The sequence below is a fragment of the Sus scrofa genome, chromosome 13 (genome assembly GCF_054392235.1).
Source record: "Sus scrofa isolate SSC_HxYL_T2T_F1_AM1 chromosome 13, Sscrofa_HxYL_maternal_Yorkshire_Landrace_v2.0, whole genome shotgun sequence".
NCBI lineage: Eukaryota > Metazoa > Chordata > Mammalia > Artiodactyla > Suidae > Sus > Sus scrofa.
In genome coordinates, this window is record NC_139395.1 from 36,051,161 (window position 1) to 36,078,290 (window position 27,130).

At 38.3% G+C, this 27,130-nt stretch overlaps 1 protein-coding gene across 5 annotated transcripts in view; it reads left to right on the forward strand.

Moving 5' to 3' along the window:
* The window catches only part of STAC (SH3 and cysteine rich domain), a 337,228-nt gene that overhangs the window by 98,804 nt on the left and 211,294 nt on the right, over window positions 1-27,130 (forward strand). For all 5 annotated transcript variants that reach the window (XM_084987799.1, XM_084987796.1, XM_084987800.1 and 2 more), the window contains one exon: window positions 15,977-16,096. Coding sequence is in view for 4 of the 5 variants with exons in the window: in XM_084987796.1 (XP_084843922.1) it covers window positions 15,977-16,096 (120 nt within the window). In the remaining variant the exon portion in view is untranslated. The remainder of the gene's footprint in view (window positions 1-15,976; window positions 16,097-27,130) is intronic.

A 27,130-nucleotide genomic window follows, 5' to 3' on the forward strand; every position in this document is an offset into this window, starting at 1 on the left:
ATATCATACATTTTTTATTTTCCCAACAAAGATTTATTGAACACCCATTATAAGCACTGTGTTAGAATCTGAGAATACAAAGATAAATAAATAAGGCCTTTTAATTCTAGAAATTCACAGCAAGATGGTGGGTGAGGTGCTTGTGGTTATAGATAGCCACTAGAATTCAGTGTAATGGTTAGTTTTGTTAAAGAATTATTCTAGAAGAAATACAATCAAAAATCTCATTGATGTAAAATAAACATGTCAAAAATGGAAAGATTGTGTTTAACTCATTAATGCATGAGGTAACCAGCAAGATGTCATAACTGATTCAAAGGAGTTACTGTTGCATCCATGAGGATGCAGGTTGGATCCCTGGCCTTGCTTAGTGGATTAAAGGACCCAGCATTGCTGCAAGCTTCAGTGTATGTTGCAGACCTGGCTTAGATCTGGTGTTGCTGTGGCTATGGCATAGGGTAGCAACCATAGCTCCCATTCAACCCCTAGCCTAGGAACTCCATGCTGCACCTGTGGCCCTAAGAAAGAAAAAAAAAAAAAAAGGAGAACTCAAAAAATATGTGTATATGTTGAAGTGAATTTGAAAAAAATTGAAAATAGATCTATCCACAGGGTACTATTCAATTGCATTCCACCAGATACAATTAATTTGGATTTCTGTGGCAAGAATAATTTGTGTCGTTGTCAAATTTTTACATTTTCTAGTTTTAAAGTAGCTCAAAGATAATAAAAGGTGGAAATAACCTTAATAGGTGAGCTGGACAGGACATGCAATAATTTCTTGCCCATTTCAAAATTTTTCACAAATTTTCCTCACAGAGTTAATTATGTGAGAGGATGATAGTCATAGAGATTATGTATGTAAATTCATCTAGAGATGGAGAAATTAAGAGGAAAACTTCAGGGGATATTTCATGCCTTGATTCTTATTGGAAATGATATTTTTCCAGGTTAATATTAGAATGAGAAACATAAACCCTGGCTGTAATAATAAGAGGTATGTACAAAAGAGGGTATGAACAAAAGCTTTGTTCAGTGATGTTTCCTTGTGAGCACTAAGGGAATAAAGTTCATGACTGTTCTCAGTCTTTTCATGATTCTGCATAGAACATTGATAAAAGAATTCCTTCGGAATGATTGAAACAAGAGTAGTCAATATTTCTTTCTTCTTAGATTGATGGTTTTTCAAAGTATGGTCCAGGAACATAAGTATCAGCATCACCCAGGCATCTATATCTATCCTTTTATCATTTCCTCTAGTCTTCTAAGAACAGATACTGTATCTTCTCTCAATCCCTCAGGTCAAGCCCATGGCAGGTATAGTGTGACAAATGTTTACTGAGTGGTTGAACAAATGACCTCCACAGGGCAGAAACCTGATGCCAGAACACAGGATCAAGACTACTGTTGGGCCAGCAGAAAATCTAATATCAATATTGGATTAGAATGTCTCAAGTCCTCCAAGTCAAAAGAGCAGTTCAGTTCTCAGAGAAGATTACACTTAATGAGTGGGAGCTGGGATATTAGATCCTGCCTCCTCCTGGAAAGCAGAGCCTAAAATAAGGATGTGCATGAAGCTAATTTATATTGAAAAATGGCATGAAAAAAGTAGAATGGGAGACAAAGGAGAAGGAGAGAGGGAAGGGAAAACTCTTGAATTGCTCTTGTCTCTTCAGTGGGCAATTAGAATTCAGTACTGCCAGCACTCTTGAGGAACCCATAGAATACATTCTAACTGATCCACCCTAGCGATGAAAAAGGAAATGCTTAACCATTTGCTCTCATTTCCTTTGGTCAAGACTTAACCTTATGGGATATAAACTCACTCAAAATTCCAAGCTGTGTTTGCAAAAGTGAATACCTTCAATGTTGCGGAGAAACCTGTGGACAGAAAGCCAAAAGTACTGAATTCATCTGAGCCAAGGGGCCATCTGGTTACACCTTCAGGTAGCTGGTTGTGGCAGCAATAGCTAAAAAAAAAAAAGAAATGTTTAATATGTAGGCATGTTATTCCCAATGAAAACTTTCCAGTGTTGAGATCATCTCACTTCCACCACTCCCAGGAGGAAAACATTTTGCCCATCTCTGAAAGAAGAATGTGTAACAGGAGACCCCACCTAGACCTCAAGAGTTGAAGGTGGAAGGCACAAGGCTGAGTGGTCTCAGCTAACCCGCATCAACTCTGGAATCCACAGCCCTGGGCACTCCACCCTTGCCATGCTTCAGTTACGTATTGTTGAGAAAGTTTTATTTTCCCCAATCCTCAAACTGTTCATATAAATTTGCACTAATAATTTATTTATCAGTGTCATAAGTATGTTTAGAAATGAAAATAATATATGCTTATAAAAACTATAAAAACAATAACAAAACTAACATAATAGCTTATTATTAAGCATTTACTATGTTCCAGTCACTGCGATAAGTATTTTATAATCCTCAAAACTGCAGTGTAACTAGGTTCTGTCCAGACTCATTTTACAATGAGTAAAGTAAGATACAATGAGGCAAATAAGTTAGACACAGCCCCCCACCCCACATACACACAGTAAGTGACCAAGCCGATATTCAAACAAAGCTATCAGACTCCAAAGCAAAGTGTTTTTATAGCAATTGCTTTTCTTTTCTCTCCTTCTTCTTCTTTATTTTTTTTAAACAGTCTCCATTTGGATGACAAAGGATTTACATAAAACAAGGCAGCAGGAGGAGGCAGAATGGCCAAGACTCCCTGCTGCAAAGCGATTTACAGCAAGTCTCTCCGCATACGCTTGTTATGGTGGTGGTTTGTGTTTTTGTTTGTTTTTTATTAAAGAATAGTGATTTACAACATACAGGTTTTTTATAGAAAACTAGCTTGGGATAATAAGGGAAAGGACCCTGAGGTAAAGGTGTCTGTTGGTGTCTGGGGTCTTCGACTTGGACGGGAAGTGATGTGATTATAATACATCTGGATCCGCCCACTTCTTTAAGACCACGTGTCACACAGACAGCACCACCCAAAGTAACACCCCCCAACCCCCTGCACTGTCCCTTCGCAGTTTGCCCTTTCTCTGCCTCCCTCAGCATCCTAATTTTCCTCTAACAATCATGTCTGACTTCATTTCTTCATTCCCTATTTTTAGCCTTGCTTCATCTTTCAAACCAGAGCCCTGGCATAATTTTTTAACCTTTTTTCTGTTTTTTCTCATGATGCTTCATGTTCCTTTTGTGGTTTCAACCCCTCACTCAGGGTATGTATCCTGCTAGTTCTAACACAATGTCTGGGACCATCAGTCTCAATTTAGCCCCTTATTGGGAAAGTAGGGTGACTTACTGCATTGGATAAGGTCCAGATTTGATGGGGGCAATAGATTCTGGTATCACACCTTTCTTCTGGGGATGCAGTCGGGAACCTAAAAACATTTTTATTGAAATTATAGCACCAGGCTGTTGACCAGTCAATGGACTAAACCCATCCATATGTTCTTGACGTTTTTACTTGTACATCTAAAGATGAGGCTTCTCTTTCCCATTCACAAAAGGATTGTACAAGCATGTAGTTCTGGCCTGGAAATGAGGCTCTACAGGTGATCAGGTGGTGACGATAGTCAGGTGGATTGTCACACTGAGAGTCCCAACATTTCACACCACTCATAATCTCTCTTTGAGAAGAGGAAGCAGGCTATGAGAGAGATTTAGACACTGGTTTCCTCTAGGCCTTCAGCATTTTGCTGTAGTGACATCCATGCCCAGTATGGGTTAAAGGTCTCATTTTTCTGCCCTTCCTGTTAACTTCTGTGTATTCAGCCTTGAGCAAATGAATAAATTTCTTTGGGATGACGAGAGCCAGTTTTCCCAGTGGAAGGGATTTACAGATAAGGAAAGAGACCACATTGAAATGTATCCCATAGTGGTCTTTACTGGGGTTGACATGACCAGCATGAACAAAAGGTTTATAATTGATGTAAATATTCACTATCTCTTGCTGAGTGGATCTAGAAATAATGTTACACTATTAGCAATGCGTATACCTACTACCAGGGCTCCTTGAATAAAAGGTCGAGTCCAGGAATGAGGCAAGGAGAGTTGAAAGATGAGCCTGAGATAAATTGTTGAGCCAGTACATGCTAAAAAAAAAAATCATGGACCTATTAAAAAGGCATAGGGATCTAGAGGAAAGGGTTTCCAACTAGCCAAAAATTTGAATATCAAAATAAATAAAGATAGTAATGAATTATAACCCATTAATGGGATAAGAAGCCACAAGTCTTGGTAAGTAGGTAGATAGATGAGAAGAAATCATCCTTTTCAGTAGTCTGTGAACTGATAAAAAAACAGATGAAATGATGGAGTTAGAAAATTATAAATAGGTGGTAAATCTAATTGGAGAACATTTAATAACAAAGTATTTACATAATGTCAAAGACAAATACCCCACAAATTAATGACAAAGGGGAAAAGAGTAACTTTGCAGTGGAGAAACTTAGCAAATATGATTTTAGCCAAAAAAAATCACAGTTAATATGACCAATATTGGAACAAACCCACATCATGTGTCTTTTGATGTGATGCGCTAAGTGAGAATGTCACTTCAGAGATATTCCTGCCAAAAAGGCATAACTTGAATCCAATCATAAGGAAACAGAAGACAAACTCAAAGTAAGGGGCAGTCAAAGGCATTAAGGTCTGGAAAGACACAGGTAGGCTGAACTATTCCAGATTAAGGGAGATGAAAAGAGACATGTGTCCTAAATAATGTGTGATCCTGAACTGGGTCCCAATCCAGAAAAAAAAAAATAGCTATAAAATTTATTATTGGTACAAATGATAAAATTCAGTTATAGACTGTGGATTAGATACTAGTATTCTGTCAATGTTAAATGTCCTGATTTTGATCTTTGTACTATATGAGAGAATATATTAAAGTTATATGAGATAATGCCCTTGTGATTAAGGAACACACACCGAAATGTTTAAGAGTAAAGAGGAAGCATCTAACACACACTGAAATGTTTAGGAGTAAAGAGTAACCATCTTTACAAGTCAATTTCAAATGTTTCAGAAAACTCAGGAGAGGAGAGAGGGAAAATGTAAACAATTTCTAAAGCTGTATAAAGGGTTTACACAATTTACTTACATTATTTTGCAATTTTTCTGTGAGTTTGAAATTGTATTACAAACAAGTAAAATATTTCCACCACTTGAAAAAGGATAGTTCCCTGTGAAAGAATTTAAAAATGGCTTTGAAATGGGAAGAACTTTGTAATGTAAAAGCAAAGTATAAACTAACATTTCTTTATTACCAGAATAACATAACCCTTTGCAGTGTAGCTTTGACCAAAGGGGTTATTTAAACTTCTACTAAAGGTAAGGAGCATATCTGGAACTTCAAAGCTCAGTCTTCAAATTTATATCTTCACAGGAATACTGGAAGTCCTTTAAAAGTGGCAGTATTTTTCAGGCATATGAGAGTTTCTAGCGTGCAGCATTTTCATTGAGATAAACACTAGGTAAAACCCAAGTAGTCTGTGGCAGTAATAATTGGAGAAGCCTTATCTTTGCTTTGTGTTAATGGGTACCCTTATTTAGCATAGCTGATGGGCAGGAGTCAGTCCTGAAGGAGGTCATTGAGAGAGGCCTTGTGATGGGCAGGATGGTTCCCTCTACAAATAAAGCTTTGGTGCCAGAATTCCCTTTTTTTTTTATTTACGGAATTTTTAAAATTCTGTAATAATTTGCTTTCCTTTTTTGTTATGTAAAAGGGGGCTAAGATTATCCCTTTCACCCCTTGCTATAGGCATTGCTTCATTTAATCCCTATAAGAATACTGGTAGCTAACTGTTACCATCCCGTCTTATAGATAAAGAAACCGAAGTTCCTAGTGGCTCAGTTTCTTTCCAATAATCACACATTAAATAAAAGTCAGCCTACCTAAATCAGGATCCTTGCTCTTTCCACCACATTGCCCTGCCTCTACATAAAAATGTGCTACATCTAGAGAGTGAATCAGGTTAAATCAGCCTCAGAAGCAACTTCTTTATGAGGAAGAATTATGAGGGTGATATGAAGGATTGGGCATGTGTCCATTAGAATGACTAGAAGTGAAATGGTAATTGGAGAGAACTAAAGATATAAATTCTTTTTTGGAGTTCCCGTCGTGGCGCAGTGGTTAACGAATCCGACTAGGAACCATGAGGTTGTGGGTTCGCTCCCTGCCCTTGCTTGGTGGGTTAACGATCTGGCGTTGCCATGAGCTGTGGTGTAGGTTGCAGACGCGGCTCGGATCCCACGTTGCTGTGGCTCTGGCGTAGGCCAGGGGCTACAGCTCCGATTCGACCCCTAGCCTGGGAACCTCCATATGCCGCGGGAGCGGCCCAAAGAAATAGCAAAAAGACAAAAAAAAATAAAAATAAATAAAATAAATAAAGATATAAATTCTTTTTTTTGTTTCATCAGCCATCTCAGTTTTCTTGCCACACAAATTTCTTTCTTTCTTTTTTTTTTTTTTGCTTTTTAGACTCACACTCGTGGCATATAGAACTTCCCAGACTAGGGGTCGAATCGGAGCTGCAGCTGCCAGCCTACATCACAGCCACAATAATGTGGGATCCATGCCGTGTCTGCAAACTACACCATAGCTCACAGCAAGGCCGGATCCTTAACCCACTGAGTGAGGCCCGGGATCGAACCCCCATCCTCAAGAATACTAGCGGGATTTGTTTCTGCTGAGCCTCCACAGGAACTCCTTCACTTTAAATTTCTTAATCACCCAGTTGCACATTCCTTTTGTTTTTATGCCTTAAAATACCATCCTGGATCCGAGAAGCAGGATGAAAATCTTTGTTCCTAGTAATACACATTTGGAAACTTCTCAGCTGGATAGTAATCCCATGAAAGCAGTTATTAGGGCAGCCCATAGTGAATGGGCTCTGGAGGATGTTGGCTCCAAGTTCTCTGGTTTTGATTTTGAATGTAAGAAATAGAGAATGTCTCTCTACACACTCTATACCCATAATACCCCCATACACACACAGACACACAGACACACACACACACACACACACACACAAGCACACTGATTATAACATAGAAACTGACAGAACACAAACTCCAGAGTTTGAAAGAAATAAATACAAGTATTGGCTTCTTAATCATAATTATTGTGACCCAGGGGAAATGATACCCACTTCAAGAATTTCAGACAGGAGTCAAGAAGTGAGAATTGGGAAGTCACTATGTCCTCAGAAAGGTAATGCCTCAGGCTTCTCTTTTATCAAAAGGAAATGAAATATCATTCTCGCCATGTAAAGTATTGGTTTTTTTGCTGTTGTTTTGTTTGATTGTTTTGTCTTTTTAGGGCCACACCCAGGATATATGGAAGTTCCCAGGCTAGGGGTCTAATCGAAGCTATAGCTGCTGGCCTACACCACAGCCACAGCAATGCAGGATCCAAGCCACATCTGCGACCTTTACCACAGCTCATGGCAATGCCAGATCCTTAACCCACTGAGCAAGGCCAGAGATTGAACCTGCATCCTTAGGGATCCTAGTCAGGTTCATTACCACTGAGCCAGGATGGGAACTCCTCAAGGATTGCTTTGATATTCAAATCAAACCATGGATATTAGAGTACTTGGGATACTATTAAATCCCATTCAATTGTAAGGGTTGTTTTCTAAGCAATATTTTCTCCATTATCAGTGAGCCACTTGATTCTGAGCAAAGGATCAACCTCTATACGATAGAGAATAACTCACAAGGTCTCTCTAGAATGTAACAGTTCTCCCATAAGTCTAGTCCGCAGAAGTGAGAACCATGTCTGGCATATCGTAGGCATTCAACAAATGGTAAATATGTCTGGACACATAATTGGAAGTAGAGACCAAAAGATTTTATCATACTGTGTTGCTTCCTCAAAGTCTTCTTTAGAACACCAGCCCCAACACAGTTCCGGACACAACACTACTGTGATACTTCATTTTATGTGTCAATTTGGCTCTGTCATAGTGCTCAAATATTTGGTCAAACATTATTCTGGATATTTCTATGGAAGTTTGTGGTGGGGGAGGAGTAAGATTAACATTTAAATTAGTAGGCATTAAGTAAAGCAGATATCCCTCCATAGTGTGGGTGGGCCTTAACCAATAAGTTGAAGATCTTAACTGAAGAACAGAGATTGTCGTCTTCAAACAAGACTGAATTCTGCCAGTAGACCATCTTTAGACACTGCAACTCTTCCTTGGGCCTCCAGCCTACTGGCCTACCCTGAAGATTTTGAACCTGACAATCACTTGAACCATTTCCTTAAAATTTTCTCTCTATAAACACACATCTTGTTGATTCTGTTTTCCTGGAGAATCCTGACTAATACAACCATAAATATTTAGTGGATATCAAGTTTTTTAATCTCAAAATGAATTATTCTTTAATGATCAAAATACATCACTCTAATAGATCTTTTTATTTTCCAAATAAAAAATGACTTAAAAATGTTTCTGTATTTAGGTATACATTTCTTCCCAAATATTTATTGACTTTTTTCCTTTAATTGTATTCTAGTAAACAGGAAGGAAGATAAACTCCACATAGAACAAATGGAAGGCAACACCCAAATATAGAAATGATGAGAGTCTAAAATACTGACAATTTACGAAATCAGCAATTACAAAAAATGAATTGAACTTTGTAGAATGATCCCTATTGTAATGATTATTGCTATTGACTAGAGTAACCCTGAGGAAATGTTTTTCTCTCTAAAACTACTGGACTTAGGAAGTCCAACTGAAGTTGAATTCATTTAATCCTGCATCTAATGTAGAAAAACAGCAGTGAAATTCTGAAAAGAATGTAAAATTGCTGTGCTTTCTATGTGTCTATGAATAAAATAGGTGAGGAGAAGGAAAAAAATTTAACAGTGAGAGTAATTTTTACCTTTCCTTCCTTGAAAAACTAGATGAAATGTTGTGTGTTGTCATGGAAACAGTAGAATAAGAAATCTGTTTGTGAATGCTTGAAGTTAGGTGCAAAAGTATCAAATACAGACTGTGTTGTCTCTTATGGAGCAGAAAAAGACTAATAATGATTTGATATGAAACCATCTTTCTATTTATTCTATATCTTCCCTTAGATTGTGTTTTGTGTGTGTGCAACGTTTTCTTTCTTTCCAAAGTTATTTCCTTTTCTTTTCCTTCCTAGAGCTCATAGGAGAAACCTTGCCACAGTTTTATTTGTAATGCCACTGGGTTAAAATCCAAAGGCTAGATTTTAAAGCTTAAAGGTCATTTAAAAGAACTTAATACAGAGCAAGGGCCTATCCAAACTCATGTACCCATCCTGTAACATATTTGCAGTAATAGTTGTGATGTAAGGACCCACTATTTAGAATAAGACACACCCCCTGAGTTTGAGACCTGGCCTTTCCATTTAGTTACTGTGTGACCTTGGGCCGCATACTTAACTCTTCACTTTTTTGTTTTCTAATCTGTAAAATGAAATGAATTGACCCATCCTGTAACATAGAATTATTGAATTATTGAATAAATATTTTATAAGAATTATTGAATAAATATTAAATAATGTAAACCCCAAGTCACAAATAGTAGTCATTACTTTCCTTCCTACATTAGTGGATAGGACCAGAGCTTTAATAATGGAAACTGACCTGTCATCTTCAAATTGCTTCTACTGAGAGTTCCTTTCGTGGCTCAGCGATTAACAAACCCAACTAGGATCCATGAGGATGTGGGTTCGATCCCTGGCCTCGCTCAGTGGTTAAGGATTCGGCCTTGCCATGCGCTGTGGTATAGGTCACAGACACAGTTCGGATCCAGCATTGCTTTGGCTCTGGCACAGGCCAGCAGCTGTAGCTTCGATTTGACCCCTAGCCTAGGAACTTCCATATGCCATAAGTTCAGCCCTAAAAAGCAAAACAAACAAACGAAACAAATTGCTTCTATTGCTTTTGATCCTGTGATTGGTTGCATTCTCGCCCTTCTTGGCTGTTGACAGTGAGTCCCATTAGTAGCCTAGAAATCTTTCTCTGACCTTCAAGGATCTTCATATGTTAGCCAGATGTCACTACCCAATATTGAATTTCATGCTACCAATCAACATTAGAACCACTGAGCATTAAAACTGGAAGAGATGTTTGATTGAAGATTCCACTGTTCATGAGGAGCAAAGCGCAGTTTCCCAACTTCTTAAGTCAGAGCTCTAGGCTTCACATCTCACAAATACTTACCCAAGAAAAGCATGGTACGTGTAACATAACTTTGCCTCTTTTATTATTTTTTTTTTACATTTTATGGATAAAATGTATATCATATATTTTATTTCTCCCCTTTTTATTTTTAAAATTTTCTATGATTTTTATTTTTTCCATTATAGTTAACTTACAGTGTTCTGTCAATTTCTACTGTACAGCAAAGTGACCCAGTCATACATATACATATATTCTTTTTCTCACATTATTCTCCATCATGTTCCATCACAAGTAACTAGATATAGTTCCCTGTGCTATACAGCAGGATCTCATTGCTTATACACTCCAAAGGCAATAGTCTGCATCCCTTAACCCCAAACTCCCAGTCTATTCCACTCTTTCCCCCTCCCCCTTGGCAACCACAAGTCTATTCTCCAAGTCCATGATTTTCTTTTATGTGGAAAGTTCATTTGTGCCATATATTAGATTCCAAATATAAGTGATATCATATGGTATTTGTCTTTCTCTTTCTGACTTACTTCACTCAGTATGAGAGTCTCTAGTTCCATCCTTGTTGATGCAAATGGCATTATTTTGTTCTTTTTTATGGCTGAGTAGTACTCCATTGTGTATATATACTATATCTTCTTAATCCATTCATCTATCAGTGGACATTTGTGTTGTTTCCATGTCTTGGCTATTGTGAATAGCGCTGCAATGCACATACAGATGGATGTGTCTATTTCAAGGAAAGTTTTGTATGGATATATGCCTAAGACTGTGATTACTGGGTCATACGATAGTTCTATATTTAGTTTTCTGAGATATCTCCATACTCTTTTCCATAGTGGTTGTACCAGTTTACATTCCCACCAACAGTGTAGGAGTGTTCCCTTTTCTCCACACCCTCTCCAGCCTTTGTTATTTGTGGACTTATTAATGATGGCCATTCTGACTGGTGTGAGGTGATACCTCATAGTAGTTTTGATTTGCATTTCTCTAGTCATCAGTGATGTTGAGCATTTTTTCATGTGCTTGTTGGCCATCTGTATATCTTCTTTGGAGAAATGTCTATTCGGGTCTTTGGCACTTTGCCTCCTTTAAATGCACCTGTAGTATTTTGGGGGACTATCACATTTCCAAGGTGCACAGTATAAAACCCATATACAACAGAGACTTTAATGCTCCACCCAGATCCTCCTCTGGTTAGATCAAAACATTCATGCCCAAACTCCAGGAGCTCCCACTGTGGCACAGTGGAATTGGTAGTGTCTTGGAAGTGCTGGGATATTGTTTTGATCCCTGGTTCAGCACAGTGGGTTAAGGATCGGGCGTTGTCACAGCCTCGGCTTAGGTCGAGACTGCAGCTCGGATCTGATCCCTGGCCCGGGAACTCCATATGCCATGGGGAGGCCAAAAATGAAATAACTATATAAATAAAACCCCAATTCTACCTTTATTCCACAAACATATCTAAGACAAGGTGAGCCATAAAGCTTAAGTATCATAGACCCATTGAGAAAATCAGAGAAATTTGGCCATGAATTGGGCCACAACTGTCATCTTAATAGACTTGATAGTGGCATTGTGATTATATAAGAAAGTCGGTTTTTAGAGATGCATACTGAATGATGCAGGGTAAAATGGCATGATATCTAGGATGATTTTTTTCAAATACTTCTGCAAAGAAGAAAAAAGTTTATGAAGCAAATGTGAAAAAAGTTTGATAATTGAATCCAAATGGTGTGTATGTGGGGATTAACTTAGTATTCTGTTACTAAGTATGTTGGAACTTTTTCACAACATGTTTTTAATTGATCTCAAAAAAATTTTTTAATGGAAGAAATAAAGAAATTATCAGAGAGTTAAGCACTCCCACATAGTTTAGCTATCCACAGATTGACAGGTAATGTTCAAACTTTCAAAACCAGTTTTCAGAGGTCAAGACTAGTGCCAGAAAGCCCCTTGTCCACACTCTGCAGTCATCAAAATCTGTAAAAATTTGCGAGGTTCCTGAGGAAGGATAAATAGCACAACCATCTTTTTGTTTTGTTTCGTTTTTTGAACTGAGGGGGCTCCTCCTCTTCAGTTTAATGCACCATTAGATGAGAAGTTCTGCATTGCATTTTTATAGACAGTGAAACATTAGCGATACTATAAGGAAACTATATAGATCCAGTGTAAAGAAAGCTGAAAGGAGGGGAAGGTCAAATGGGCCAAATCCCTAAACAGAGGAAGGTCACCAGAAAGATTTATTGGTGATGTAGGAAAGAACCATCTAAGCAGGGGGCATTTTATGACCCAAAATACTGAGATATAACATATCTCCAGAAGAATTGGTCATTTAATATGGCTTGAGATCTAGCATGAGGATCTCTTGCCAAAATTATATTGTATTCCCTGCCTACGAAGATACTTAAACATAGCCAACTGCATTTGAGAACCTCTTTATTCTGAAAGAGTTCTTTAAGTATCTGTTTATTCCACACAAGTATGTGAACTTTTTGTGTATTTGTTAAATGAGTGAATGAATGAATGAATGAATGAATGAATAAGGTATATTTGAACCCTGTAGTGGCTTGGGTAATATCTAACCATTCTCACCAGAACCATGAGGGGGAAGATAGTCCAAGAATGGCTGTTAACTCTGAGTAAGCTCAGATGATGAAATGCATAATAGCTTTGGTTTCCTGGATCCTTACTGTCTGAGTTCATTAAATTCAAGGGGACTTTGTGAGGAAAAGAACTGGGGGATATTTTTAGCCCTTCTGGCCTAGAAAATAACTATTTATTGAATTGGTTTATAAAATTGAATTTGAAAGAGACAGTAACAAATACTGTCAGTGAAGAAAAAATAATAATAAAAAGAGGATTTTTCCAGGCTAAGTCCCTCTATAGGGATTTCTACTCCTCACTCACCAAGATCAGTAGAAGAAAGTTTACAACCAGGAAAATCATTGTATTGTTACATGTTATTGGAAGAAATGAGGTACATGAGAATCACATAGCACGATAATGCCTTTCTGTTTTTGCCACATAGAAATGAAACCTCAGTCACCGTAAGACAAGTCCCACAGTCATATATGTATTGTAGAAAGGAGGTATCTGAAATCACAGCATCCCAACCACGTATTGGACAAATCCACAAGCCCTCAATATACGTGGTTGCATTTAATTCTCTGTGTGATGCCTTCAGCAGGGCATTGAGAAAGAGAGAGAGGTCACACAAAGAAGATTATCCAGAATAGAAACCAGGTTATATAGGGAATAGATTAAGGAAATGAAGCTGTTCAGTTGACGTGTGACGTAGGTGCCATTAAGGGCTTTCATGGGGAAGTTAGAGAAGCTGCTTTTGCTCAGAATTGGGACAGTTGGGTTACAGAGAGGTGGAATTCTGCTTTGAAAAAGGAAGTTTTTTGTTTTTGTTTTTGTTTTTTTTCATAATTGGGGCAAACAACCTAGGGAATCTCTGAGGTTTCCTCAGTGGACTGTCAAGTATAGGCTCAAGTGTAATTAAGTGTATGAAAATCCAGTCTACCTCCAGAGGCCACACATGCAGAAATAGGAAGAACCACATGAAAATATATTGCAGAGCACCTGGGTCATAGTACATGTTCAATAAACAGTACTTTTATCTTTATACTTTTCCTTTTAGTTACTACCTTAAGTTTGACATGTAACCTCATTTTCGCTTAGAATATAAATCTTAGTTTATCCCTATAACTGTTTAGACATATTTATAATAAAGATTATAATACTTAATATTCACTACTACTTTTCAGTCCATCAAACACACTCATAATACCGCATTTATTTAACATGGTGATCAGAGCATAATTTTTTTTTTGGCTTAAACAATATGATGTTTATTTCTTTTTTTATATTTATATAGCAATTTTTACTTTTTTCCATTATAGCTGATTTACGGTGTTCTGTCAGTTTTCTACTTTACAGCATGATGACCCAGTTACACATACATGTATACATTATTTTTTCTCACATTATCATGCTCCATCATAAGTGACTAGACATAGTTCCCAGTGCTACACAGCAGGCTCTCATTGCTAATCCAGTCCAAAGGCAATAGTCTGCAGCTGTTAACCCCAGAGCATAATTTTTTAATTTTTTTATTGAAATTCAGTTGGTTTGCAATATTGTGTTAGTTTCAGGTGTACAGCAAAATGATTCAATTATATACACAAACTTTTTTTTCAGATTCTTTTCTCTTAGAGGTTTATAAAATATTGAGTATAGTTCTCTGTGCTATACACTAGGTCCTTGTGGTTAACTATTTTATGTATAGTAGTCTGTTTATGTTAATCCCAACCTCCTAATTTATTTCTCCCTGCCCTTTCCCCTTTGGTTACCTTAAGTTTGTTTCCTGTGTCTGTAGGTCTATTTCTGTTTTGTAAATAAGTTCATTTGTATCCTTTTTGAAGATTCTACATGTTGAAGTTCCCGTCATGGCTCAGTGGTAAACAAACCCAACTAGCATCCATGAGGACGTGGGTTTGATCCCTGGCCTCACTCAGTGGGTTAAGGATCTGGTGCTGCCGTGAGCTTTGGTGTAGGTTGCAGATGCATCTCTGATCCCACGTTGCTGTGGCTCTGGCATAGGCTGGCAGCTATAGCTCTGAATGGATCCCTAGCCTGGGAGGCTCCATATGCCAAAGGTGCAGCCCTAAAAGAGACCAAAAAAAAAAAAAAAAGAAAGATTCTACATATAAATGGTATCATATCGTATGATATTTGTCTTTGACTTACTTCGCTTCGTATGATTCTTGACACATAATAAGTACTCATCAAGTCTTTGTGAGTCATCAGTAATTATCCCTGTTTTATACAAACTGAGTCTCAGTATATAAGTCCCCACAGTTTATAAGTTGCAGAAATAGGAGTTAAATTTATAATTGATCTTTCCCCCCATTCCTTTTCACAAAGGAATGATGCATTCCTTTGCAACATTAGCATATGTAAGAAAATGATAACTTATCATAGATAGAAAAAAACCCCAAGGGCGTGTGTGTGTCTGTGTGTCTTGTGTGTCTGTGTGTATGGGGGTGGAGGAAAATCCAAACATATTGGGAAGCAGTCCCAATTTAACATATATCACATTGACATGCCAGTGAGTATATATGCATCCCTTGGGTTTGGACTAAGAAGTTTCTGATGATGAGTTTTTTGCCGCTCATCAGAGAAGACCCAATTTAGTTTCAGAGAATAGAGTTCTTTTGCTCCTGCCAAATATTCACTTTGCTTAAGTGATGATTGTCGACATGCATGTGTGAGTATGTGGGTTTGTGTGTACACATACATTTCCTATACATACATGTGTGTATTGAGATATTTCCTAATTAGTAAGCTGTTAAACAATGGCAAACTATTTCAACACTGGCTAGGACTATTGTGATGCACAGCAGAAACTCCACAGATAATATGCAGAGCAACATTAAGTTGCAGACTAGGGAAGGTTAATTAATGCTATTCTTGGAAATGTCAAATGATCAGCAATAACAGCATTAAATTGGGGTCTGTGGGAGTTCCCTCTGCACTCACTGTGCTGAGTAGCCCATTACATTGTTCATAATAATCTGTGCCAGCCTGTAATGGCTTGTATATTTATAGGCTATCCAATGACAGTTACAAATTCAAGTTTTAATTCAAGTACAGCCTTTCTTCTTTTTGGTGAATTTATTTGAAGCTTTTGTTATGGGCCAGACATTATGTGGAGGGCTTTATATGTAGGATTTCATTTATTAACTCAATAAATATTTGATTATAAACTCCATTTTGTAGGTTTGCAACTACCAGCAAGGACAAAAACCTACACTGAACCAGATTTTGAGCCCAGGCATTCTGACTCCTGAGTCTTCTGATCTCACACACTTAAACCATGCACCATGGAGAGAGATAATAGTAAGTACCATTCAGGGGAGACATGTGGCCTGGGGGGTCTGGGTCCAGCATCCCAGCCTTAAGAGAAGCAAGTGGGTTCCACACATGGATGAGGAAGCACTTTAGGTGGGAAACAGCACAGTTAAAGCCCAGAGGAATGCTGGGGATCAGGTTGGTTTCTGAGCCAATAGGAACACAGGAAGAGGGGAATAGACAGACACCAAGAGACACACTGGAACAAGGTTGGGCCCCCAAGGTGGGCGCAGACTCCCAGAAGGGACCACCTGAAGTACACCAAAGCCTGATCCTCCCCTGCCCCTGGTGCCGTCTCAGAATTCACTTTGGCTGGTCTGTATTTCTGAAGGACGTTATCACCCACAGTCAAAGGTGAGTAAATGGCAAAGGTTCTAATTTAGCATGTGAAACTGCTGGAAAATCTTCAGTGGAAAAATAGACTCTATTACCAATGGAATAGTCACATTTTTCATCTTCTCTCCCTTCGCCTCCCCCACTGGACACTCCCCAACACACACATATTCATACAATACTGTCACTTGAGATTGGGCAACCCCTCATCCAGCATAAGTAAGGATGGATGCCCATGACAGGGAGGTTGTTTGCTGAGGGAATGCCACACTGATACACGGCCAAAATGAAGATGTTGATTCAGTCAGGAAAGCTCTGAGGCAGCGTATAGAATTTGACTGCCACCTGTGATTTTAAAGAATATACTGGAGCATGCTTGGACCCTGGAGATGACCTGGTAATTCTTATTGCATGTGTACTTAACACAATTTGAAAGTTCCAGAAGTCCTAAATGTCAAACAGCCATCTTCTAAGGAAAGATGCCTCCTAGTGGCCTTCAAGCCACTTTCTATCAGCAGAAAAAGAAAACCCAACTAATAATGCATTTATTCCTTTCATTTTACTTTTAAGTTAATTGTTTTGCCAGGAACTTGAGGTGAGTGGGGGCAGTTAAATATGAACTGAACATGAAGGGAAACAGTTATTTTGAAGGTCACTGGTGCAGTCTTGTCATAGCAATATTCCTTATCCTGTGATACTGAGGTACTCCAGTGAGGTAACTTCTATGGGAAATACCAATTAAGGGTGAACAAAAATACAGCAGAGTGCTCAACTCAAGGTTGCATGGTGTCAAGTACAGTTTTTTCTGTACATGTCTGGTTGGGAACCTGGGATCAGGAACACGCTGTTGCTGCTTGTTTTCTGCCTGACATTCATTCAACAGAAATGACCCAGTCACTCCTTTGTGTCAGTCACTTATTTAGGAGCTAAAGATTTAGCAGAATAAAATAGACAGAGCCCTTGCCCTTGTGGATCTTAACATTCTAGTAGAGAGAAAGACAGTATACATCGAGCAAGAAATACTTTCGTTTTAGATGGTGGTAGATTCCATTAGGAAAATATAAGCAGGAACTATTTGGCTAAGAGGAGCCACTTTAGGTATTGTGATTGGTAGAAACCTCCTAGAGAAATTAGAGCCCACACTGTATGTGGGCTCAGTAAACGGTTTGAAATACCTAACCTTATACAATCTGGAAAGCGGAAGCATGCTTAACATGATCGAGAAGTCGAAGGACTTACAATGTGGGAAGAGTGTAAGAAGAAGCAAGCAGGTCAGAAGACAGAAGATTCATGGAGCCAGATCAAGGAGGGCCTTCTAGACCCTGGCAAGAAATTTGGGGTCACCTTCTGAGTGTGCTATAGAAAATTGGAGGATTTTAAGCAGACGAGTGATATCTGATTTGTCCTATGAAAACTTTACCATGGGGCCATGTAGAGAGTGGATGGTGGGGGGAAATGAAGCGGAACATCCAGGGAAGAGCTTGTTAGAAAGGTCAAATGATCAGCAGGCAACATTAAATTAAGGTCACTGGGAGTTTCTGAATGACTCATTATAACATTCATATTTTTTCTAAATCCCAAATGTATAAGGGCCTATGTATTTGCAGGATACTATAAGATGGTTTACTGAGGCTAACCCTGAGTCATAATGTTGTTCTTGTTTTTGCTGTTATTGTTGTGTTAGGCCTTTGCTCTAATTTTCCTTTTCTTGACACAAAGGTTTTCCAGTGATGGCAAACCAGAAAGTGAGAGAGTTTAATTCTCACTTCAACCATCATTTGCCAGGGGACCTCGAATATTATCTCTGAGACACTTTGGGTCATAGTCTCTTTATCCAAGAATGAGTGGGGTCAGTATAGGTTCATCTGGCTCTGAAATTATATCATTGTTCAGATCATAAAAGTAATTAGAGTATGGCCTCAATTAGCTTTGTCATTTATTATTCAGTAAGAAAAAGTGATGGACCATGAGCCCCATGACCTAAATATTGGTTAGACATTTGTGCTGGCTCCAAATAATAGTTTGATTTCCTTTATTGCATTTATCACTCTCTGAAGCCATCTAGCTTATTTGTTTTTGACTCTGGCATTATAGTGTCTTTTTCATGAGAGCAAGAATCTTGTCCATTTTTATTTTCAAATCAGACTCTAAAAGAGTACTTAGAATAGAGTAGATATTCAGTAAATACTTGTTAAATGGATGAATAGATGAATGATTTGTTGCCTTTGTGGGAATTTCTATGCATTAGTAAATATAGCCATTCAACAGAACAATATACAACCAAGTTTTGATTATTAGTTGTTTTAGACAAGTATCTTTCACAGTTTTTAAAATCATAGAATCTTTTGTTTAATAAAATTCTTTCATAAAAACAAAATACGAAAATCATATAGGAGTTCCCATTGTGGCTCAGCGGTAATGAAGCTGACTGGTATTCATGAGGGTGAGGTTTGATCCCTGGCCTTGCTTGGGTTAAGGATCCTGCATTGCGGTGAGCTGTGGTGTAGGTTGAAGATGTGGTTTGAATCCTGCGTTGCTGTGACTGTGGTGCAGACCAGCAGCTGAAGCTCCAATTCAACCCCTTAGCCTGGGAACCTACATATGCCGCAGGTGCGGCCCTAAAAAGCAAAAATAAATTAATAAATAATTTAAAAAAATTTTTTAAAGCATATAAAAATCTGGTTCTGTTTGAAGAAGGAATGGAAAGCCCAGAGTTTTGCCCAAGTGCCTTTGTTTTTCAATTCCTTTACAAGCAATTGGTGAGATACCTCCATATACAGTTTGAAAATGCAGGAGCCCTTGACTACCAAGATCTTTCCAATTTCCTAGAAGCTGGAGTCAATTAAACCTCCATTACTTGTTAGCCTAGTCCTATGCCTATCACCCCATTCATCAGCTGGGTCTATGCCCATCATCTCCAGGGTAAGGAATTCGCACCTTCTCATATTTGAATACCTCTATTAGAACATACTGCCTTATCCAAATAGGAAGAGAAAAGGTAAAACTGTCACTGTATGCAGATGACATGATACTATATATAGAAAACCCTAAGGACTCAACCCCAAAACTACTCGAACTGATCAACAAATTCAGCAAAGTAGCAGAATATAAGATTCACATTGAGAAATCTGTTGTTTCTGCATACTAACAATGAAATATTAGAAAAGGAATACAAAAATACAGTACCTTTTAAAACTGCTCCCCAAAAAATCAAATACCTGGGAATACACCTGACCAAGGAGGTAAAAGACTTATATGCTGAGAACTATAACACATTCATCAAGGAAATTGAAGATGCAAAGAAATGGAAAGATATTCCATGCTCATGGGTCAGAAAAATTAATATTGTAAAAATGGGCATACTTCCCAAAGCAATCTACAGAGTCAGTGCAATCCCTATCAAATTACCTATAACATTTTTCACAGAACTAGAACAAACAGTTCACAAATTTATATGGAACCACAAAAGATCCAGAATTGCCAAAGCAATCCTCAGGAACAAAAACCAAGCAGGAGGCATAACTCTCCCAGACTTCAGGCAATATTACAAAGCCACAGTAATCAAGGCAGTGTGGTATTGGTACCAAAACAGACATACAGACCAGTGGAACAGAATAGAGAACCCAGAAATAAACCAAGACGCCTATGATCAATTAATCTTTGACAAAGAAAACAAGAACATGAAATGGGAAAAAGTCTTTTCAGCAAGAATTTCTGGGAAACCTGGACATGCAAATCAATGAAACTAGAACACACCCTCACACCATGCATAAAAATAAACTCAAAATGGCTTAAAGGGAGTCCCCATTGTGGCTCAGTGGAAATGAATCTAACTAGGAACCATGAGGTTGCAGGTTCAATCCCTGACCTCGCTCAGTAGATTAAGGATCTGGCATTGCCATGAGCTGTGGTGTAGGTTGCAGACATGGCTCAGTCTAGCATTGCTGTGGCTATGGCGTAGGCCAGCTACCCTGGGAACCTCCATATGCCACAGGTGTGGCCATCAAAAAAAAAAAAAAAAAAAAAAAAAAGGCTTAAAGACTTAAATGTGAGACAAGACACTATCAAACTCCTGGAAGAGAACATAGGCAAAACCTTCTCTGACATGAACCTTACAAATGTTTTCTCAGGTCAGTCTCCCAAAGCAACAGAAATAAAAACAAAAATAAACCAGTGGGACCTAATCAAACTGACAAGCTTTTCACAGCAAAGGAAACCAAAAAAAAACCAAAAAGACAACTTACAGAATGGGAGAAAATAGTTTCAAACGATGCAACTGACAAGGGCTTAATCTCTAAAATATAAAACAACTTATACAACTCAACAGCAAAAAAGCCAACAACCCAATGGAAAAATGGCCAAAAGACCTGAATAGACATTTCTCCAAAGAAGATATACAGATGGCCAACAATCACATGAAAATATAACATCCCTGATTATTAGAGAAATGCACATCAAAACAACCACAAGGTACCACTTCACATCAGTCAGAATGGCCATGATTAATAAGTCCACACATAGCAAGTGCTGGAGAGGATGTGGAGAAAAGGGAACCCTCCTACACTGTTGGTGGGAATGTAAATTGGTAAAACCACTATGGAAAACAGTATGGAGATGCCTTAGAAAACTATACATAGAACTATCATATGACCCAGTAATCCCACTCTTGGTCATATATCCAGACAAAGTTTTCCTTGAGAAATACACATGCACACCATGTTCATTGCAGCACTATTCACAATAGCCAGCACGTGGAAACAACCTAAATGTCCATTGACAGATGATTGGATTAGGAAGATGTGGTACACACACACACACACATATACACACACAATGGAATACTACTCAGCCATAAAAAAGAACAAAATAATGTCATTTGCAGCAACATGGATGGAACTAGAGACTCTCATACTAAGTGAAATAAGTCAGAAAAAGAAAGACAGATACCATATGATATCACTTAAATCTGGAATCTAATATATGGCACAAATGAACCTTTTCACAGAAAAGAAAATCATGGACATGGAGAATAGACTTGTGGTTGCCAAGGGGAAAGGGAAGGGAGTGGGATGGATTGGGAACTTGGGGTTAACAGTTGCAGACTATTGCCTTTGGAATGAATAAGCAATGAGATCCTGCTGTATAGCACTGGGAACTATATCTAGTCACTTATGATAGAGCATGATAATGTGAGAAAAAAGAATGTATACATGTATATGTAACTGGAAAACCATGTTGTACAGTAGAAAATTGACAGAACACAGTCAACCAGCTAAAATGAAAAAAAAAAAATCAGTACAAATTCTAAAAAAATTTTTTTTTAAATTTAAAAAAAGAACACACTGCCTTTATTTGAGAAAAATCTGTCTCCCTAGGCTGTATGCAACCTTCAGGCATCTAGACAATCAGTTGGTTCTCTTTTCCTCAGGATAAAATTTTAACAACTGGATGGAAACTGTATGTCATTCTGCCCCCTGTCCAGGGTGAATATTCTCTAGTTCTTACTGTTTTAATATTGATATACCATACTCATGGTCTCCCAAACTTGAACAATCAAAACTTTCCCTCTCTTGTTCAGCCACAGTTTGACTATGTGCTGTGAAAGAATTGGTGCCCAGATTAAAACACAGTTACCTTGATGAGTGCTCTCCACTCAGAATAGACAAGACCATCTTCTCCCTTTTTTTCTGTTCACAATAATTTTACTAACACAAAATGTATTCATTGTCTTTGGGGCACATATGTCATACCGAGATTTGCCCACAGACTTCATCATTCCAGTTGCCATTACCTACTCTGGAATCTGGAATTCATTTCTTTGCAGTGTAAACTACAGCATCCAGGAAATTGCTCCATATTCTGACACAACACAGGATTTTAAGACATTTACCATAGTCATTGCTTTGCAGGAAAGGAAATACAATCGCAACAAAAATTAGGAAAATAACAGAGTCTAAAGAGCTCAAACGGTCCTTGGAGAAGCTGGACTAGGGTGAAGTATGAATGCCCCCATCCTTCTCAAGAGTATCTCCTAATCTCCTTGTGTACATAGATGTTCTGAGGATGTATCTTTCAAAAGAACACGGGCTTTGAAGGAACATGAACAGAGATTTAAATGCTGGCTATATCACATAATCAGAGATCTGGCAAATAACATCATGACCAGTTTCATCATTTCCTCACTTATAAAATGAAGATGCCAAGCCATATGGTCGTTGTGGAGAAAGGCTTTTGTAATGGTTTAGTATAAATTAAGCAGATATGTGTCTTTCTCTTTAAATCTTTTTCTGGGGATTACCTACATCATTCTGGTCCAGCAATGAAAAGTTCTTTCATGGAGTTCCTATTGTAGCTCAGCGGAAGCCAGTCTGACTAGTATCCATGAGGACACAGGTTCAATCCCTCGCCTCTCTCAGTGGGCTGAGGATCCGGTGCTGCCGTGAGCTGTGGTGTAGGTCGCAGATGTGGTTTGGATCCTGCGTTGCTGTGGCTGTAGGCTGACGGCTACAGCTCCAGTTCAACCCCTAGCCTGGGAATCTCTCTCCATATCCCACAGGTGCTGCCCTAAAAAGACAAAAAAAAAAAAAAAAAAAAAAAAGACAAAAAATATTCTTTCATGAGATTGTACAGAAAAAAGCCAAGATATGGGAAATGGTAACAGAAGTGAAATCAACAGAGAGGCTCAGTTTGTGAAGCCTTGATTAATGGCAAAACCTTATTCAATTAAACATCTCAGGTAAATCTTATTACCAAGGTATACTTTTCCTTCTAAGGTTTCTGTGCTAAGAGTCCTTGTTGCTCCAAATCCTGGCAAGACAATACCAAATTGTTATGGAAATTAGACCAAAGACTTGAGTATTTCAGATTTTTTTTCCGTTTACTCAAGTTCTGCATATAAAAAAAATGAGGACAGTAGCCAGCAGCCAGAAGCCATCCTGATTCTCCTCCTGTGCTCCTAACATATCAGAATTACCTGTTGCCTTGTGTAAATGACTATAACTCCCCTCCACTTCCCTCTCTTCCTGGAACTTGGGGTGAGGAGAGTGGATCTAAATGTTCTGTGGCTAATAAACATGGGGAAAGAGATTCAAGTGTACATTTTGAAAGCAGGAGGAGTTACAGTAAAAGGGTGACGTATACGTGGAAGGAGATTCAGATAAACGTCTGAAAAGAAAAGGAGTCAGAAAAACTAAGGAAAGTGGGACATTAGAGGCATTTGTGTTTAGTTGAGATTTTTATCTTCTGGAAGAGGTGACATAAATTCCTGTTGCTGGTGAAAAACTGATTTCATCATAGTTCTCCCCTGTTCTCGTGGCCTAAGCTTTCTTTTCCCGTCTGGCAAAACTCCTGATTTCTATTCCCACAATCAGCTCAGTTGCCACATTGTCTGTAAATGCATGGGAGGCATTCCTCTCTTCTCTGAACTTCTGCATACTTGATTCATACATCAATTATGTCATTTCTCCTGTCATATTTAGAATCTATAATACTCTGTCTCTCTAATCACTAGGCTATGAGGTCATCAACAGCAAGAATCATGTCCCACATATTTTGATTCTTCCAAATCTATCACTGTCTTGGAAATGTAGTAGATGTTCAGTAAATGTATTTTTGGATAAAGGATGGAAAAATTAAATGTGTTTCTATCTGAATTCCTCATTTTTCTTTTTCCAGAGTTTGTTTATAACTTTGATCTTCAAGGTGTTCAGTTAACTTAGGTATTTTTTTCTGAACCTCAAGAATTCCTGGGTTTTTTCTTTTTTTTCTATTCACTTCAAAGCCAGAGCTTTCCATAGATCTTCCAAATGTTATCATCTACCTGCTCATTGGAATAACATTATCTCTTTCCAGGCATCCAAATTCCAGATATACTCAGTGTTACTTACACCCAATTAGAAAGATTCTGCAAGAGTGTAGTAGCCCTCACCCTACCAACTAAAAGCCAGTTAATGATAACAAACTGCTCCTCTACTTCTCCAAGTGTTCCAGGGAGAGCAGCACCTGCCACTCCTCCTCAACCACAAGACCACTGATTGAATCATATCCTCTTCCATAATATAATTGTGCTACCCTGTGTGTATTTCCATCACAGCTTTTTCAAAGCATTTTTATCTGTACGTTGATAGCCTTACATATATTTGACCAGATGGCATCACAATGTTATAAAATCATTTTTATCATTATAATAGTAGTAAACATTTATGAAGCACCTTACTTATTTAACACTGCACTTTTACAGAGGAGAACTGTGTAAAATAGAGATAATAATAGTTGCATCATTCTGAGACTTGAGTAGAATAATGCCTTAAAAGCTGCTAACATTGCTGCCTGGGATTATAAGGATTCAGTCAAGTAGAAGGATTATAAAATTATTCACTTTTTAGTGCTGGAGGAGGTTGAAATCATGGAAGTCTAACCCAAGGATGGTATCAGTGTTGGGGTCCTGAAGCCCAGTCAAGGGGACCGTGGTATTTATCCAGGATAGTCTGAGACTGCAGTCAGGAGAAGAAACATCACAGCTGAATTGCATTCAAGTTTATATCTGGATAGTGTTCAATGCCATTCAGAGGATACAAGCTGGAAGGAGAATCAGAGAATTAAGATTGCAAGCTGGCGGACTAGAGTGAGGGCGGTTGCTATGATTGGGAAAGGATTGGCATCTCCCTTGTACTGTGTACTCCTTCTACTCCCAGGGAAAAAATAAACATGCCCCTCCCCCATCGCTGGGTGCATCCTGGGGGAGGGCAGCAAGTGCGAAATAAAAGGAAACAAGCATCTCTGCGTGTATATAGAGCCAGAGACTATAAACTGTTCTGAGTCACGTCCCTACTCACGCTTCTTAATGGAAGGGCTGAAGAGCTAGATGTCAGCTTGAGATGACCAGGGAAAGAACTCAGGACAGAATTCCAGAGATAAAACCCTCTACTCTGATTTCTTTTAAGGTCAGTGACAGAAAGACAAGGGACAGAATGGAAGGAGCCTTCCCATTTTTCTCCCAGAATACTCACATACTAACAATGACAGCAGCGCCTTATTAGCCACTCTTTTTTGTTCAAATAGTTATTTAACAATCATACTCAGTGTCATTTGCTTGCTTCCTGTGTGTCAGTGAGGGCCACTTGCTGTCACTGGGAAGTCCAGCTCTGGCATTTTCTTCAAAGTGATGGGCAATACTTTCTCTTATGCCTCATCCACCAAATGTGGGTATCTGTGTTTGCGTGTGTATGTGTTTATGTGCCGTATTTTTGTGGTTGCAGTAGTCATTAGAGCGCCAAAAAGATACAAATGTTCATACTGTGTAATAGCTACATCAATGTTTCATTTAATTAACCACTGACAATTACTAAATGCAAGAGTAAGGAATTGAACACAGGTCTGTCAAAATCAATGTCTATGTCCATCTATGTATTAAAAATCTTTAGATTACCAATGTACTTAAAATAGTATTTGTTATCATCTTTCGAGAGGATTCTAATGTAGTTTGTATAAAGGAGACAGTGTCAGAGCTTAACATTCATAGCTTTATTGCCTACTGAATTCAGTCCAAATTTCTTAGCTTTTTCCCCATTAACATCCTGACTGCTCTGTGGCTCCTTTCCCAAGGCTCTTTGTATTTTATGCACTCTTTGTGCTATCCCCAGGTAGATTAATCTGTTCCCCATAAGTATCCCGTATTTTTCCATCCTACAAAGAAATACAATAGAGCGTTTTAGGCCTTCCCGTCATGGCTTAGTGGTTAACGAATCTGACTAGGAACCATGAGGTTGCAGGTTCGATCTCTGGCCTCGCTCAGTGGGTTAAGGATCCAGCGTTGCTATGAGCTGTGGTGTAGGTCACAGACGCGGCTCAGATCCCGCTTTGCTGTGGCTGTAGCGTAGGCCAGCAGCTGTAGCTCCGATTAGACCCCTAGCCTGGGAACCTCCATATGCCATGGGAGTAGCCCCAGAAAAGGCAAAAAGACAGAAGAAAAAAAAAAAAAAAAAAAAAGAAAGAAAGAAAGAAAAGAAAAATACAATAGAGCATTTTAGAACAAGGACTCTGAAGTCTGCCTGCTTACATTCAAATCCCAGCTTCTTTACTTAGTAGCATTGTAACCTTGAGAAAGTACAATCACTTAACTTCTCTGTGCCCTAGTTATGTCATTATATCCATAAAATGAGGTTATAAAAGTACTTCACTCATAGAGTGGTTTTAAGGGTAAAATTAGTTAATATGTGTAGCAAGTTTAGAACAGTATCTGGCAAACAGTTGAATGCCATACAGATTTTTACTGTTATTATTATTTTATCAGCTGTTACGATGGCTTCTCCATTTTTACCTACCCCAATTGTCTTATCTTTCCATACACATGCAGACTGCCTCTGTTTTGTTATGCAATCTAGCAGATGGGATATGATCTTTCTTGTCTTAAAATCTCCATAATATCTAGACTTTTAATTAGCATAGAATTATTTATTTTGCAAATTATAAGGAGTAAATGGATACTTCTGTTAAAATTGTTGGGGGAAGCATTTTCTTTTTAATATGCATTTGAAGAATTTCTGCAGATATATATTACATTTTACTTGCATCATACTGGGAAGCCTTGCTAGTCAAAGATTGGTTCATGGACCAGCTCTGGTGAAAAGCTTTAGAACTTGGCTATGAGAAATTGTGTTCAGTTATGTGATATGGAGAAAACCAAGATCT